Source organism: Zootermopsis nevadensis, unplaced genomic scaffold, assembly GCF_977971745.1.
Source record: "Zootermopsis nevadensis isolate Lab colony 2312 unplaced genomic scaffold, Znev_1.0 Znev_ptg000061l, whole genome shotgun sequence".
Classification (NCBI taxonomy): domain Eukaryota; kingdom Metazoa; phylum Arthropoda; class Insecta; order Blattodea; family Termopsidae; genus Zootermopsis; species Zootermopsis nevadensis.
Genome location: NW_028259192.1, coordinates 24,040,943 through 24,059,232, shown reverse-complemented (window position 1 = coordinate 24,059,232; position 18,290 = coordinate 24,040,943). Strand labels below are relative to the sequence as shown.

Here is an 18,290-nt window from a genome sequence, read left to right as displayed (position 1 = left end):
CAATGGTCAGCGAGAATCGAATCTGCAACTCTGACGAATTCCCGTTACAAACACAGCGAAACACCCACGCCCGTGGCTTTTGCTTGTGAGTGCATGAGCTTACATTTTCTACGTTAATGAAACGGGAAATCGCGGGAGAAGACGCGAGCTTTATTTGCAGGAACAGATCAAAGCCAGTTTTGCGTTTCATGAGATGAGGCGTCAGGGCACAGTCAACGCCGGCGGCCAGGTGCCGCCATCTTAGCGCTAAATAACAAACTCCTTTTTCAAGAAGCTGTAAGTCGCTCAGATTAAAACCGATCTTAAATACGGTTTTCGACGTCGGACTGGATTCAACTGGCTCTCGACAGGGGCAAACCAGGTTCTGTTTCGACCACCTGAAATACTATCAGCTTCTGCAGAACCGTCACAGAAAACAAGCCAGGGGAACGGTTCCAGAGCAGTCGACAGGATATGACCTTTGACCTTTTCCCGAGGCAACGATTGTTAACCATTGTGTCCAAGGAAGCCTGGATGATACCCCGCCCGGTCAATCTGGGGCGCATCGACGCATGTAGGTCTCTTCTTCGCTAACGTTCCATCTAACGACTAAAACTTGAATGTGTCGCCAAATTTTCGCACACCAAATCTGATTAAAATTCGTTCAGTCGTCGGCCAGTCGTTAACATTCGAACAGACGGAGAAGCGGATGAAAAAGGCATCTGACGGGGGCAAACCCCAGCGAGAAGAGACAAAAACGAATGTCTGAGAGCCGATGAAAAGGTAAATTTCACTTCTGGTGGTAGGTCAGTGTTCCGCCTGCTTCAAGAATCAATAATTCTTTGCGGTGAGTTCGAAGATGATCACAGCGACGGATTTCGTACGAGCCCCGCGGTAAACAGCGATTAATTCCTTAATCAGCGTTAACCAGTTGATATTCGGTGAAGTGGTGTGTTTTCTTCGCGGTACGGACCGAATTCTTAAATATTATTCGGAAGAGTTTCGGCTTCAAAGGTTTGCAAATCCACGTTCGGGATGTTTGCTTGTCCAAGAATCTTCCAAGAAAACTTCTGGAGCAGGCCCTAACTAACGAAGATTAGTAAATCTCGCAGAGTCAAATGTAGAACTTTAAAGAAGACAATTCGGAGTTTGGCAATGAGCATTAATTACGGGTTTAGATTCAAACTTGAATAAAGTCTGAAACAAAATCTGTTCCAAAGTTACACAATAAGAGCTTCCTCCTCTAGATCTTAAATGAATTGAAAATGAAAATGATTTAGGAATTATCTGGAGCCTAGATCACTCATTCTCTTACTGACAATCTGGCTTACAGTTAGACTATTATCCATTACTTGGGAATGGACCCGAGAATCTAAACAGCTACAAACACTCCCCTCCGGGCATTCGGCGGGTCATAAAACAGAGACCGCTTCGTAACCAGAAGGCCCGAGTTCGTATCGTGATCCACGAACCGGCTAATCTGACAAAGAATCGCTAATATTTCTAGCAGTCACTTCAAGACAAGACAACGGTAATTTTACGAACCCTCCACCACTGCGCCCTCAGAACGTTTTGCACGTATTTAGACGGCGCTTAGGGCTTCGTGCACCCCTGACAGCGGTGCAACCAATGAGTGGCTCTCGATACTAGGCACGGGAGGGAACTGCAGGTTTCGAACACGCAAACCGCGAGTCTCTAATCATGCAGCGAAAACCCAGATGCGCGGCCTGCCATGTTGTTTCACTGAGAAAGACTGAAATCTAAGGGTTTTAAAGTAATTATAAAATCTCGTTTGCCTAATGCGAGCATTTCGCATCTGCGTTTATGTTAATGGGAATAAAGACAGAAGGAAAACAGTAGATTTTATAATACGAATTGTACAAAAGGAAAACAACATCTGAAGCAGAGAAACTAATTTTCTTAGTTTTGGGATCCGCTGTACGAGTTCACGGAAGTAATTACACAACTCGTCTACCTACCCCTCGCCAAACATGACATGCACTGAAATGTAAACCAAATTTGCTATGGACCGATCTTGCACGGACCCTCCCCATTGGATAGTCCTAACGACAGCGAAGAACATGTCCTGTCCGAACCCTTCGCCGTCATCTGTCGTGCGCTGCGGGTCAACGTAACAATAAGGCGCACTTTTACACACCAGCAAGCGTCCATAACTTTTTATCATCTACGAGTTCAATCCTCTTAAAGGATGAAATAAAAAAAGGTCCTCAATTACGCGGAGATTTCCAGGGTTACGTATTTGACGTAATGGAAATGAGACACACATCGCCTTATTTAAACCTACACGTAGTTACTTAAGCAGCGACATTTTTAAAACTGCATTTTGCCATCATCGCTGAGAACGCTCCTACCTCGGTCATATGAAACTTCGAGACAAAGGAACAAAATAGATAATTTAACAAATAATGGAGGAAAGGAGGAGAGACAAATATTAAACCATCATCAATTAAATTAGGTTTATCACAGAGTGCGTGAAGAGAGGAGTCTACGAGTCGCTGCATTCCAGTCTACTGGCCGATAGAAGATTTCAAACTTCTGCCTGGATGCTCGGCGCACAGCCCAGAAGGCAGCCGCCATTTTAGACGGTCAGGATTTTAAGAACTTTGACTGCTCCAGAGTTTAATTAAAATCAAAATCAAAATACTTCCCTAATCACGTCGTACCAGAGGGACTCATCTTACGTTATTTGAGCATAGAGGACAGGCAGCGTCTGTCCGCATATTTCATGCTCGAAGCTGTTAAATGGATTCGGATTAAATTTGGTACGCAAGGATTACACCAAAAAGTGTCGGTCCGAGTTCCGTTTGTACCGATGCTGATTTTCTGGATTCTAATGCAATGTGGACGGGTTTCGTAACGCTGCTAGTCGCCTATCAGTACAAAAACATCGATAAATTAATCGCCGCGAAAAAACGTCACATCTCTTGCGCAATCTGGTTAGTGTTCGTAACGGCCCGACTTCACCGCCGTTTGCATGGAACTTTTACAACACAGCTTTCCTAACTTGTTTAATTCTTTTAGCTCCACGTGATTGTTTGAATTCTCTTTCATCGCGAATAAAGAATCAGTGGACCTGAGAAAGGTTGTTCCTATGGCGAAGCTCATGTTTTTTAAATGCGTAATTTTTCAGTCCTAATAAACTACCGAAAAAACCCAAATATTTCTACTTCGTTCCCTCAAATATGTCGCAGTTTTCCCAGACGCAAATTAACAAATTCACCGAGTCATAAAAAATACGTCCTAAACTTTTGTTACGTATTTTATGAAAGTGCTTTCATCTGTAAACATTACTTCAGTTGGGATACTGCAGTTTCAGAAGCAGAAACGAGATATCGCGAATAGAAATGTATCGATAATCGCGGGAACACGAGCACCCCAAACTACAAAAACTTACTCTCTTCCCCAGCAGATGGCCAAGAACGTCTTAACTCGCGTTCCACCGAAACAGACGAATGCATTTTAGAGAATAAGAGAGGGCCAGATACAAATTTAGGGTTTGTGGGCAGATCGTGCGTTCGATTAGGCTTATGCATGCCCATATGAGTGTTATAAGGAGCGAAGGGTAAAATTGAGACCAAACCTTCCCGCCTCTATTCGACGTCTACCACGAGAGTCAAATGGGGACCACGGATAAGTTTTCTGCATGGTCCTGACATCTTTTGGCGGCAGCCTGGAGTTCTGAATCCGAAACAGTTTGTTACGTTGGCAACCCTCGTCTACTTGTGCATCACTGACGAAAGTATGAAGGTTCGGAGACAGGTCAGGGATATTACCAGGAATATTTTCGTTACAAACTAACCCCCCCACCCCCAATTCCAGCCAGAGCCTGAATTATATACGTTATTACGTGGCTTCCAGAAGACATGACAAGGGAAAAAGCTGTGTGTTGTAGCCTTCAAATTATATTATTAATGAACACAGCGCGGCAAAGTTTCCTTCGCGCTATGTGGGTTTAGATTTGGCACTAAAAATTACAATATTAAAAACTCTTGACTACGGCAAAAGTTGGCATAGAGCTGTTTTAATTTCCATTGTGTGAAAAAGCAATTCAGTAAACGAGGGCGGCCACACGACGAAAATTTCCCGACAGAAGACACAAATCCCATATCTAATAAACGTCACTGACTCACGAACATTCATAATCTAATTCATTCTCGAGTTTCGGGCGAACTTAAGTAATACAAAGGGACTCTGTCTTCAAGCGGATTATTAAAGAACGAGGGCATTAGCAAATATAAAATGTAATGATAAATAACTCCTGCAGGGTCGGGATTGCAACTGGGGGTTCTTTTGAGCAGAAAGAAAGTTCATCTTGAAATGTTTCTTTCTTCAGTGCCCCTGCGGTGCTTTCCAGCGAAATAATTTGTATTTTATTTTCTAATTAATTCATTTTTAAAACTAGTCTAAAAATATACGTAAATTAAAAAATAAAACCAAGTGACAGTGTTTTAAAATTAAATCTGTTCTAAAATTGCTGTGATTCGACGTAAGACGAGAGCAAAGACTGGAGAACGTTTTGCAACAAGAGATTAGGCGAATGTGGGCAAGTGAGAGGCTGCAATACCGACTCTCACATGTGATCCGCCCTATTAGCTTCAATAAAGGAACAACCATTGCATTGCCTACCTGACGCATGGTCGAAAATATCCGGTAGATGTCACCTGTGAATTACTTCGCCCATGGAACAATTTCTGTCGTCATAGTGCCTCGCGCTCCTTGGCACGACCTCAACAAAACGGACGCCTCCCTGAAACAGAAGAGGAACCATTCGTAAAATGGATTTGGATTTGGCTCACTTCACGTCGTCATATTTATTTAAAATGGCTCTCGTGTGATTTTAATTTGAAAACTGCTGTGGTGAGTGTTTATAAACAGAGTGAGCTCACAAGAACTCGGTCTTTGTAAATTTTTATGGGTGCGAAGCTTTGATGATATGAAGAAAGAATCAGTGACATCACGTTGATACTAATGATCAGATTAAATTTCAAATGTTTAAACACGTTTCTCAGTGTGGTGAATAAATTTTTGTAATTCTAAAAATGAAATATTATCTTTAATAATTACAATGGTGACGATAAACTACGCGTATCATCAGAAGATCTGTTCTGTTCCTGTTTACTGACAGTCCCCCCCCCCCCCCCCCACAGAATATTACATGCAATCGAATGCTAATAAACCTAATGCTTCATTTCTGATCATGACTGGCTAAGTGCAGATTCAAATTCAAAACGCGTTATGTCGATCATAGAGGCAGTTGGGCGAAAAATTCTCCGCGACCCAACAACGGCGAAAAAGTGAACAGATGTTAAGTCAAAGGCCAACGATCCCATGAGGTAGTTCCAGGGGTTACGAATCTTTGGCCGATTAAACACACCCAGGCAATGACCACGAACCAGACTATTTTACAAAACACAGACAATTACGCGAAACATAAAGATAGGCGATGTGCTTTTCTTGTACGGTTATAGAAGCCACTCTCCAAAGAGAGCTTTACAGAAATAACGTTTGGCGAACACTGGGCAGGGACACCGCATTACAAAATTCGGGGCAGATCATCCAAGAAGTACCAAGCAGCTCTTCAAGGTAGACTTTGCACCACAAATGTCATATAGGCAACCTGCCGAGTACAGTGGTCACCCCCCCCCTCGGCACTGCGCGACCCCAGAGACACCCCCCCCCCTCCCCGGGCCAACACGGACGAGAGACCCAAACATCCGACCGCCTTACGACCTTGGTCAAACCAGTGCCCACTAACCCTACATGTGGCACACGTATGTGAGCTACCACTGACCTCTTGCCGAAAGTGTCAGAGGTCAGTGTTGCAAGAGCTGGCACCACAACGGAGTTGCAGCAGCCAGGACCTTGATCTACGACTACCACGAGGTTAACCGCTACGTAACTGAATGAAGCCTGGTTCCCGCCTCGTGTTCACTTCCGCTGATCTTGAAAATACTCTTCGGTTCCAAACGTCACTACACCAGTGGATACAGCAGTCTGGAAGACGTTTCAGAGGCGCTTGCTGCCTCCACCATCAGGGCGATGAGGCACCAAGCACGTCCGAAACGTCGGTCAGTGTATACCACACTGCAAAGCGCAACATCCCAGAAGAGAACCGACTTCAGACTCGCCAGATCGAGAATGTGAAATCAAACCTGGCAACATTCTTCAAGGCAGAAGGAGGAGTTTCTCCGGCAAAGCCGATGATGAGTCTGGTTACTGGTGAAACCGGAAGCTTGTCAGGGCCTCGAGGGCATCCCTGGCAGTCAACCGCGTTGCACAAGACGACGACGGGCGTCAGACGATTCATTTTCAGCTGCAGTTAGCGAAAGGAAATGAGTGCGACGTCACCCCCTCACGGCTATTCAAACATCTCCAGTTGGTCCAGCGTCACACATTCAGGGCACTTCACATAAGCGTTCGCGTTTCCCTATCATCGTCATTCACGTTCATCAAGTTTCGGCACGACCCAAGGGCTGACGGCTCTATTCCCGTCCACGGGCGACTGCCTGCGAATTTCTTGGACGACATCCATCGAATTCGTTTTTCTTAATGATTCAAGACCAAAAAATTAGCCCAACTGCCATACAATTTAGTCGGAAGTAAATTATCTTTACGGTGGCAATTTTATTTTAAGATCCAACCCGGGACCCTTTGCAAACCAGGCTACTCAACTAAACCACTGGGACTTATATTGTGATTCCGAAAGAGTGTTTTCACCGCAGTCAAGGTTTGACGAGCGACGAATTCGACCCCCTCTTTCTTGTGAGGTTGTGTCCCAGTGAAACTGCGACCATCGGCCCCCCAGATGACGTCCTGCTCGCCATGATAAATCGGGGAAAAGACGCAAAGCTGAATTAGGATAAGCTGCTTATATGAGAACAACCTGCTGAAATCGACCGGAGATTTAAAATACCATCGCAGTAATCACGACATTAACACGTATAATTCTTGACAAAGCGTTAAGAACGAGGAGTGTACAGTTCAGAGGTCGGCGCAGACCTGCCTTAATACATAAAACGTGGGACAGTGCGTCAGTCATTAATTCTGCGTGGTCGCGGTCTACTTAAAGTTGCTTTTCCGAAATCTTCTAAAAATATGTTCAGCAAATCCGTAAAGTATCAAGACATTCGCCCCGAAAACCAAACAAGAGCAGTAGTACCAACCATCACATCGCATGACTGAGGGCAGTGCTGTCAACATTACAGGGGATAATGCACTCGGACTGACGCGTGAGTCACAGCTGAAGAGAAAGGGCGGGCTATCTCCTATTAGCAGAGGAGAGACAGAGGAGGACGTGAATGAGGTGTCTTACGTTGCGACAGTAAGACCTGAGCAGGTTAACGCACCAATCAAATGCTAGCACGTGCGTGGAAGGATCTACCACCGCAAAAACATTTGTCGAAAAAGCAGTGTTTGAGATTTCACTGTCTTCTGGGTTGTTGCGCCGTGTAGTATGCCCTGATGATCGAGGCAGCAGGGACCTACGAGACCACACGGTGCAACAACACAGCAAATGTCGCACAATTGTCGATATTTGTCTTCGGGAACGGCAGGCGGCGACCCACGCGGAAGTGGCGGTCCACTCACACACTCCCCGCCCACCTCGTTCCGGCGGGCCACGGCGGGCCGCGTGAGTTCTGCTCGCCACCGCTAAGTCCAGACCGGCGCTGGGGGAAACTTCAATATTATCCTCCGGTACAAATATAGCAAGTGGCCTCGTCCCTTCGGATTTCCGTACTAAGAATTTGTATGCATATCTTGTATCTCCCACGCGTGCCACATGCCCCGCCAATCTCACCCTTACATCCTCCCCCCAGCACTCTGGTCTCAAAGACACCCGGACTGCGTCGTATCAGAAGGCGACAGATCATGTTTCAAGCCGGGTGTGGTGTTCGGTCAAATCTAATAAATGTATTCTACCTCGTATAGAAATGCACGAAAATTTTTCGATTAATTTATGCATCACAGGTGTCGCTAGCAATGCAAATTGTACATCAGTTGTCATTTACGAGTTAACGTTTTTTAAAGAAAAATACCATATATATGTCTGTGTTCTGGAAAGTTGCGTCGTGCAGTCTTGAAGGAACTGGCCGTCGTTTCAGAGGTGTTTACTGCCTCCATCATCAGGGCGATATCTACCAGACTACACGGCGCAAAATCCCAGAAGACGAAGAAATTACTTTACTAAAAGACCTTTTCAGCAGGAAGGAAATTAACCTTTGCTGGAAATATTCTTCACACAAAAAAGGCGAAAACATGACAGCTGACGCCTGTGGACGACCTTAATGAGGACAAGTTTGGCTGCAGGCCTTAAGTTACGCATCCGAAACGATTCTGTACATCTGACAAATGCGACTGCAATCGGTTTACAAAACTTACTTTGCGTTAGATCAGTGCCGCGACCTCCGCGTGGCCGACTGGTCGATAAAACATCAACATTTAAAGCAGTACTCACGTTTCAATACAGGACAGGAAAGCCCACGGATACAAAGTCTGCACATCGCAGCGACGAATCATAACGAACAACCATCGTTAAGCAATTAGATATTTGACTGAAATTTCATACGCGCCTCATAAACGAGAAAATTTTCTCCATCCCTAATTACTGAGTCTGCATACATCTCCGAAACGTCTGTATAGACCTATACCCACATCGCCCTGACACCTCACATCGAACGCCGGTGGACTTACAGACGGCCCAATTACAATCTCATGTTCTGGGTTTCAGAGGAAGGGCGGGAGTTGTTGTTGTTGGAATTTAATCTGTTATCGATTCAGTGAAGCACGCAATATCGATCGTTCACCCACTTCTCCAAATACTTTCAATCCACAGCGTTTAATTTTTTAAACACCCTATTAGCCGCTGTGATTTCGTCCGTAATGAAAAATGCCTCTCTTTCAGAAGGAAAATCTCCAGACACATATCAACTACCACAACGACTTTAATCGATATATCGACTGGAATCGGCCGCACTATCGCAACAGAGCCGATTCTTTCCTGATTCACGTGTATGACGCCGTGTGGTGTTGTCAGTGGTTGCTTCTACCTGGAAGATGTAAGCGACACGTCCCACTCACCGTATTCTGATATACTATCCAAACTAAAGACAGAGATACAAAGTACTGGCACTGGGAAGCAATGTTTATTGTGTGGATAGTACACGCTTGGACAAAACCGCGCTGGGTACGAACCCAGTACATCTGCCTGCAGGGATGCGGTGGTTAATATAAAATTACAGGCAAGGCGACTTCGTGGCTTCCCGGTTCCACGTTTCCCGGAAGAGACTAATGGCATTCCATGCAGACAGAACTGCATTACTGGTTAAGTCAATATTAATTCGATTAGCAATTTGGAAAAAAGTCAATAGGACGTGAAGGTTCCTGGCGATAAAAATAAATGAATCGATTCATCGCTATGGCAACAATACGAGATCAACAAGTAGCAAAGAGGAAGGATTCTCTGTCTTCCTGCTCTAAGGTAAGTGCACACGATGGCGGAAGATCTTCGTCGTTCCAAGTCCGAGTTCCCCCGCCTACAAACCCGCGTCCTTGCTGTAATGCCACGTTTCCTGCAGATAAGTGCCACTGTCAGGACGAAGGTTAAATGACAAATTTTCGCACGGCCGCCATATTTTACTAGAAACAAGCGAAAGTTGTACATTTTTTGAAGATCTCTTATGGCCCTTATCTGACTTAAGACGAGTTCGCACGCCACCCGCGTTTGATTATAAGAAGTTTCAAAGACCAAGGATGGGGGAGGCATCTAATGCCCTAATGTTCATACTAACTTTTGTGCGAATCGGTCGAAGCGACGTGCCTGCCAGAGACGCTGGAGAGGGGGGAGGCACCACGGGGGTCGTGACGAGGGAGGCCCTCGCCACAGGGAGCATCTGCGTAAAGAGAGGTTCAGGATAAAATCACGAGAGGGCGCACCAAAGGACCGTGGTGTTTGCGTTGTGCCGTACATCTGAACACTATTATTAGGCATTATTGATTGCGATGAGGTGAGTCCACAGCAACGTGAGGCGGGCAGCGGCCCCGGGTGGGGGGGGGGGGTGTCTGGATACGCGCCGCCTGGTCGCAGACAGAACGCAGGCCAAGCCTCGGTCTATTTGCGCCCTTAAAAATACGGGGAGGGCGTGGATGAATGTGACTGAGGAAACCCACGAACACCATGCCCGTACAGCGACATCCTGTTTGAATGTTAGCCATTCATCGACTGTCAGTGCCTTGCGCGAAAAAAGGAATTTATGTGGGAACAGTTTCTGAAACGTCGGAAAACGTTCCCACTGAACGCGTTATCTAAACTCAAGGAATCATTCCGACGAAAACGAACAGACAGTAAATAAAATAGTCGTTCATCGACGTCTGACGAGAGGTCCCGGGGGTGCCTTCCGCCGTGGCCTGAACAGCCCCCCAGGTATCCATCGTCCTTATATAAGTCGAAGGGGCACGGACAGCGAGCGGGCGTCTTCGCGGAGGCCGCGTCTGAATGCGTCGGGACGCCCGGCCCACTGCCTTGCAACTGCAGGGCCGACCCGAATTTGGCAGCGATCGGTCCGCTATTCACTTGTTCCGGGTGCACTCCGTGCAACACGGGCGCAAGGGGCAGGCCGCAAGAGTGACGTCACGAGTTACTCAAGGTTTTCAGTAAATAAATTATCGAGAGTAAGGACTGGTTTCCGTTTCTCTGGCACAGTTTCGAGTCAACACGCCGAAGTTTCGAACTGTCGACAGCAAAAGCGGTTTCCTTTCATATTCAGCCACGGCGCCTGTTGTCAGAATCAGCCGTGTCACCAAATCTCAGAACGTTCCCTTCGCAAAGCACACAGTCGGAACCTAACCTAAGCCATTTTAATCCATTCCAAATCATCGCATCAGTATCGTTTGCACACGGAATATTAGCCGAAATGATAATACTGAGGACGCCGATCTTCCGGGTTGCACTGCCGTGTAGCTTGAATCCCTGACGAAGGAGGCAGTACGTTCCTCTGAACCGTTGGTATCCGCCTACAAGTCCACGCTCGGTTACAACCGATTAGACCAAAACAACGGATTTGGTTTCTGGTCATTTGCGTGAGATTAAGTGGGATTCTCGCTTACGAGTATAATCAAAACAAATAGCACGGGTAATTGGAGTATGGTCGTTGAAACTGCTCGCCATAAAGAGGACTGCACGAGGGAAGTTTTAAAGTGAATATTCTCTCCACCGCCGTGCCAGCTGTACAAGGGATGGAACTGACCTTTCCAACTCCGTCCTGCAACGTCGGCTTGCCCCCGCAAAGAACGAGAAATCTTCTGCGGCTAATTCAGTGTTCAGGCAACGCGAAGTTCATGGCGCCACTGTAGCAGAGCGGAATTTAATTCTTGCATGAACTTAACCAAGTTCGAATCCCGCCCAGAACACGATTATTGTTAAACACATTAGTCATCGCATTTACACATGATTGGCTCTTCGCTGTCGGCAATAAAGATTCTGTGTTATGGAATAATTTCCCTTCGTAATTGTTTACAGTTTTACTCGTCTGTAATTTGCATATTTGCATTTGCTGCGAGGAACAAGAATATTAACAAATACGCAAATTTAATTGTTACTACAGCAGCCGGGCTCAGTCTGAAGATGAAGGCGGTATGTTCACAACTTCTGTTAATCAGGGCAGTCGCGGTGATAATTTTACAGATATAACTCGTAATGTTGACACACGCTGATGGTGGTAAACAATGCGACGATGTCCCACCTACCGAGCAGCAGCTGAACTCACACATAACAACAGAACGCAGTTAAAAAACTTCGCATTTAATTGTTATTAAACGTTGGCGTTCTTTATCATTGAAACGGTTTTGATAAAAATGCAATTTAAACAAGAAATTAAACAAAAACACGCCACAGAAAGTTACGAAAGCGGCTAATAAATACAGAAAATAAAGATAAATAACCAACTGACAGACAAATGCGGACAGAGAAGGATCAATGCATTCGTCACAGGTTAAAAAATGCTCAAAACAACGGAGTCTCTTACTGGTTTGTAACACTGAGCTAAGCTTGTATTCAGCCCGCCCGTAAGATACCAGGTCTCAGAGGTGCCACGTCACTACGTCTCAGCGTGACCTAGGTCCAGCGTTGGCGGGAACACGATCGCACGTTGGAGAAAAAAAGTTACCAGAACTCCCCACCCAAAATTCTGCAAACTTCGTTGCCACGAACCAAAGTTACGCAAGGGCTGACCTAACCTAACCCAACGGCCTCCAGAGTTCGTAGGTCACGATTTCGGGCGCTCCACCGTTCATTTACACCGAAGCGAAACGCCAGGCAGACGCGTGCAGTTTCTTTCCCTCTGTTAGCAACTGGCAGCGGTATGGTGACTACGGCAGGCGCGGGACAGGGAACCCCAGGATACATATGGGGGTTATCCTACAGGTACAGCCGAATCAGGGCGGTCCTGACAACGGGAAGACTTTAATTCCACGCCCAGGGGGAGAGGGGGGTGAGACGGACGGGAAAAGATGGGGAGGAAAAATTCGCGCAATATTTCGGCCAGATAACCTGAAAGAAAGAAAGAAACTATTTCCAAGATACATGCGTAAATGGCAGGATAATATTAAAATAGATCCCACGGAAATAAAGCGTAAGGTGTGGTTTAGATTTACTTGGCTGAGAGCACGGGAAAGACCCTTCGGGTTACATGAGCGACTGTCAGCTTCAGAAGAAGGTCGCTGCCCTATGTTACTTCATCCTTCAAAGGAGCCTAATAATATTCCTTGCGAAGAGCGGGCATTTACTCTCCTGCCTTTCAGCTCTGGCCGACTCTTGCCTCTTATTACGGCAGTGGGCAAAAGTCCAGCATCTGCATCAACAAACTACAGGGTGATGCAGACGACGATTTGAAAATCTGAAAATACTACCAGACCAAGTGACAAGTGTTCACAAAACGTCGGCATCGAGATACAGCCTCTGTTATCGATTCTGCTCCTGCGACTCCACGCGGCCTCGCAGATTGTACCCTGAAGATGGACGTGACACGTTCCTCCGAAACGTTGGTAATTACATACCTCCCCGCCCACAGTTCTGGACAGGACTGTACACAATTGGTCTTCTGCCTTTCAACTTCTTTTGTTCAATTCCCGTCCGCGAAAGCTTTTGTATTCGCAAAGAACGCCTTGCATACTAAACAGTTTGCATCAACCCTGACCTATGCTAAAACATTTCACCGAGGGGGCCTTGGCGCTGCACTCGCCGTTATTATGGCAATAGGATTCAATTGGGGGCCGTCATCTCGGTCGGTCCTGCGGCTGTAATTAAGGCTCGACGCACCTACGCCACTGTCGCACGAACGTCAATCACAGTGCAGAAGATGAGCCAAGTCGAGCAAGGTCACAGAGCAAGAGGGAAAGTTCGCTCTGTCTCGCAATGTTGGTAACCTTGCTGCTATGTTTAACTCTTCGTTTATTCGGTTACTATCTTCTGGTTGGCAGAGCGCAGCACTTGCAGCGAACATCAACAGTGCACATCCCCGTTGCATTCCGGTGTTTAAATGTCTCCGAGGCCACGAACAAACGTTCTTTTGATAATTTCACTTCCAAAATAAACGTCGTGTCATGAAGCAGGCAGAGCTCCTCTTCAAATAAAGTGATCACTTCTCCTGGCGGATAATATGCCGATGATGGAGGCAGCAAGGACCTCAGAAACGTCGGTATACACAGCGTTGCAACCCACAAGACGGACTCAACGTCATGAAAACGTCAAATCCCTGGCATCCAGAGATCAGCGAACTCTGCGTGGAGGCTGTCAACTTCTGTTCCAAACATCAGAAAGGAGTTCCATAAAGACTAATTCTCTAGTGCCGCTCCACCCCCCACCACCACCCCAAAGAGTATTCTCAATTAATGCATATCTGAACTGAACTGAACCCCTGCTGTTCCTTAAATAACCAAATAGTAACTAATGACTAGGAATGCGCCCTCTCTGCTCACGAGCAATATTGTCGGCTTGTTGCCATCAGCGACGCCTGTCAAAACCCAGAAGAACGCCGACAAACGTTTATGTAGTTCCGTCCTGCACCCCGGCGACGAGGAACGAACATGCACCGTCCTAGTGTAACTCTGCCTTTGTTTCTAGACCAACTTACAACTTCTATATAAGGCATTTACGTGTTACATCAATCCGATGTCCCACCCCATCCATGTCTTTCTTTCTTGGAGGTTCCTAATGGTGTGTCGTAGAGCAAAGGTCAGAGGCTGTGGTGATAACGTAACATCTTGTTTCAGACCGTTCTTTAAACAAATGCATCACAGATGTTAACTAGCTCTCAGTTCTCACTGAGTACGCGTTTTTCACGATGACTTCAAAATGATAAACCGTGACGCATTTTAAGACATTCAAACCACACGACGGTAAGTTTTAACACAAAAGAGTGGCTGTCTCTTCCCTTCATCCGCTGGCATTCTAAGAGAACGCCCACGCTGAACATCATAACAACATGGCAGGCCGCGAATCTGAGAAAGAACCGCGGGACACCTTCCTGGGGGGGGGGGGGGTGTCCACCGTGGCGCCGCGACGAACAAAAGTAAGAACGAGCCTACTTTTAAGTTACATGTGACGCCCCTTTGCAACGTCCTGGAGCCATGAGGTTTGCCTGCGACGAAGATGGCAGGCGTACGCCCCGGACCACCGCTTGAACGGCAAATTGCACAAGGGCAGTTTCCGCTATCCTGTCAAACTGTGACACTGCTGATTCATGGACACCCCCCCCCCAGGACACACACACACATCGTCTCACCCCACGAGACCGAGTTCATTCGAAACAAAGACGTGATCAAAATACGTTCTGCTCTAACCGAGGCTGCACGGAGTTACGTCGGGCTTCATTGAAATTCATCGCACGGGCACGTAATGAAAATGTACAAATTAACCAATAACAGACCATGTTAATTCGTTTCGATGTACAGACCACGGAAAATCACATCTGCTGCAGACAAATAACGAGTGACGAAATTTATTTTGTATAGATCGTGCAGGCAAGCGATCGTCACTTCAGACACGAGCGACTCAAGGTTATCTGTCCGTCCCATACAACAGAAAACATTAAACACACTTAAGCCAAGTTAATACAAACTGCACAGAGTTTCAAGCAGGATCTGAGGTTCTCACGGCGGTTAGTATGAATATGGCTGTCTGCTGGGCTGTAGCGCCGATGAGTCACTCCTCACCCTGATGATGGAGGCGGCAAGGACCTCCGAAACGTTGGTGAACTTCCACCAGACTACACGGTGCTAAAACCCAGGAGACAGCCTTCTTTCACTAAGTTTTAATTCACCACTTGACTGCCAAATGAGGGGTTTAAAGTTAGGGTTTCGGGATTATCCGGCTCCAAATACATTTCAGTACGACGCTGAGAAAAATTTCACCAAATTTTGGCGATATGAGGCTACTTCTTACATCAGATATGAAATACGTTCATGAAAATCTCTTTTCTTAAGACTGAAGCCTGTAATTCATAACTGTAATGCATCTTCACATGTGATTCGGTCGGGATGCCAACACGTATGTGATTGCACTGAACATTTGAGACGCGCCAATGTAAACCACCCGGAACAAAGTCTGCCCTATCATTTAAAGCAGTAGATTTCTAGTGATCACTGATGTAAACAGACGTAAAGTTAAGAGCGTTGTTGCTTTAATACTTATGTCAAGATGGCGTCTCACAAAGCCTGAAGGATTCTGAGAAGAGAGTACTGAGGAAAACATTTCGATAGAACAGGCGAAGTGGCTTGTACTCTTCAAAGAGGACGGAGGGTGAGATGGGTAAAACATGCAGCATGCTTGGAAGAAATGAAAAGTGCGTACAGAATTTTGTTCGTGAAGCACGCGCCTTTGGGTAGGGACTGATTAAGGGCTGTTGTGAACAAGGTAATGGACATTCCGCTTCCATAAAATGAGTCCAATTCTTGGACTAGCTGAGAGACTATCAGCTTCTCATGATGGGTCCTGATCAATGAGGCTAATTAGCCAGTTAAGCATGGAGTTCGAGGACGGCAAGGAGACACGACACCTCACGCCTGACATTAATGATTAATAATTTAGGCGGCGGTGGGGGTCTGTGTGGCACAAAGCAAGCGATTTGCTGCAAAAGAGACGCCACTCCTCTCACAAAATGCGTGCGTAAGCCAAGTTTTATCTACCTGCACCCCACAGCTAACAATTTCACTGTAATTTGTATCAATTCAATTGGAGCAGGCCACAGTTTCTATTTTCCTAACCTGTAAAATTTGCAATCACATCACACATAACAACACCTGGAAACAGAACAGAAAATTAAGGCAGACTAGACAAAAACCACACCAACACGGCCACCGACATTTTTAGTGTCGGTGTGACAAGACAACAAGACATTAAGAAGGAAAACACCAACAAAAACAGGCAGCGAGCAAAAGGTAAAACACGTCACAAGGAACACACACACTGTCATTAAAATTGAAATTTGCAAAATAAATAACCTGACCTGGCCTGACCTAATAGCAAAGTCCAAATTGCAAGGGGCGTAGAAGAAGGTGTCTGTCTCGACCAACGCCCTGCCAACAAATATCGGAATGCAATAATCCGTTTGATCTGACAACGTAAATTAAAATAAATGAACTGCACTCAGATCAGAGGAACAAACAATGACAGATTAGCATTAACACATCATCAAAACATGTAAAGAAGCTATGTATGTACAGCATGGAGATCGTATTGAATCGGAATACACAAGAGACCCACATTATGTTCCAATGCCTGCAGTAGCCAGGATAATATTTAAAGTGATACTTCAATATGAGGCTGATAAAATACCAATACAGTCAAATGAAAGTATCAAATCCGAATTACATCATAATTATAACTATTAATACCTGCGTCATCATCATTATTCCTGTAATCACATAATGTCTGTGAGCAAATTCGTTAGCTGAATGTCCGTTATCACAAGCAAATAGCATCACCATATGTGGGTCCAACAACACGAATGTAAATAATACAGTTCGAATTAGACACAAAACACAAGCAAACAAACAAACAGTTTTACAAACGACACAAATCCTGTCCATTAGCTTCATCTCCCAACACCGCACCATCTTGTCCTTATTATTCACAAATTCAAAACGTGACCTACTTATGGACTTTTCCGGCACACTTACGCGACACGAGCACAGTAGGAAAAGTTCCGATCGGAAATGCATATATTAATTGATTATTTCGCCTGATTTCTTCCTGCTTCAGTGAAAATACTTCGAAGAACAGAGGATGCGGAAGTAGGTCGACATACCTGGAGGGTTCGACACCTGATACTGTGTCAAGATGTCTCCGTGGCACGTAGGGATTCCACCATCTTGCACCGAAAAACGAATATTTAAATATCGGGCAAATTGAGCAACAAATTTCTCACAAGATATGACAAAAGTCTGATTAAAAATGTCCGCACATCTACACTTCCGCCTGTTTTGAACAACATGGCGGCGGTAATAGATTCTTCAGTGATATGTAATGTGCGATCAATAATTCGTAACGAAATAAAATTTGCAACAGCAAGAAGGTGGGGACAATGTTTAATGACGTGAGGGGACAGAACACTGAGAACGGTTAAATAAAAAATGTGATCGAGATTTCAAGCTTAATTCTGCTGACAAAACACTTATTTATGCAACGTGGATTTGCAGGCAAAGTGACCCAGTTTTCTCCAGCTGACCAAAATGCAACTTCCGCCAGTCAGACACAACTGGTAAGTTTCGTAATTTATCTCCACAGTAGTTAATTCCATATTAGTGTTTTATTTTTGTTCAAAATGCGTATTATATTGCATGCCACGAAACATAACCTAAGACTAACTCACATGAATTATTCAAAACTATGTTCTCACATTTGTTTTAATTTAATTTTAAATTTGTAATCTTTGCTTGTTCCACTCCATCACAGCGCTCGTATTTACTTAAGCCAACTTATTTCGCCCTCAAATAAAAAAAAAGTATGTGATTAAACTTTGCCAGAGCTTGCCTTCAAGTTATCCATTATAATTATTGCACATTGATATAAGAATCTTACTAAGTTGAATGTATTTCAACTTGTTCGATTGTAAATCTTATCGTTCCCATTATTTATAACCTCATTTCATTGAGTCTGAAAAATGACATACATCCTGAAGTGTATTATGACATTTTCTGACATGATTATATTTCTGTGAAAGTTTTTAAAAATCATAACCAAAATTCAACATTGCATTATTTAACTAGTTCTCCTTAGTGTTGTAAACTTATGTATT

At 45.2% G+C, this 18,290-nt stretch overlaps 1 protein-coding gene across 2 annotated transcripts in view; it reads right to left on the bottom strand.

The window, feature by feature from the left end:
• The window catches only part of Blimp-1 (PR domain zinc finger protein 1), a 76,955-nt gene that overhangs the window by 27,639 nt on the left and 31,026 nt on the right, over positions 1 to 18,290 (bottom strand). The window contains exon 1 of one of the 2 annotated variants that reach the window (XM_022078291.2): positions 4,627 to 4,741. The exons of the other annotated variant lie outside the window; for it this stretch is intronic. Within the exon in view, the coding sequence (XP_021933983.2) occupies positions 4,627 to 4,635 (9 nt within the window). The 5' untranslated portion in view covers positions 4,636 to 4,741. Of the gene's footprint in view, positions 1 to 4,626; positions 4,742 to 18,290 lie in introns of those variants that run through there. 2 annotated transcript variants of the gene reach the window in all.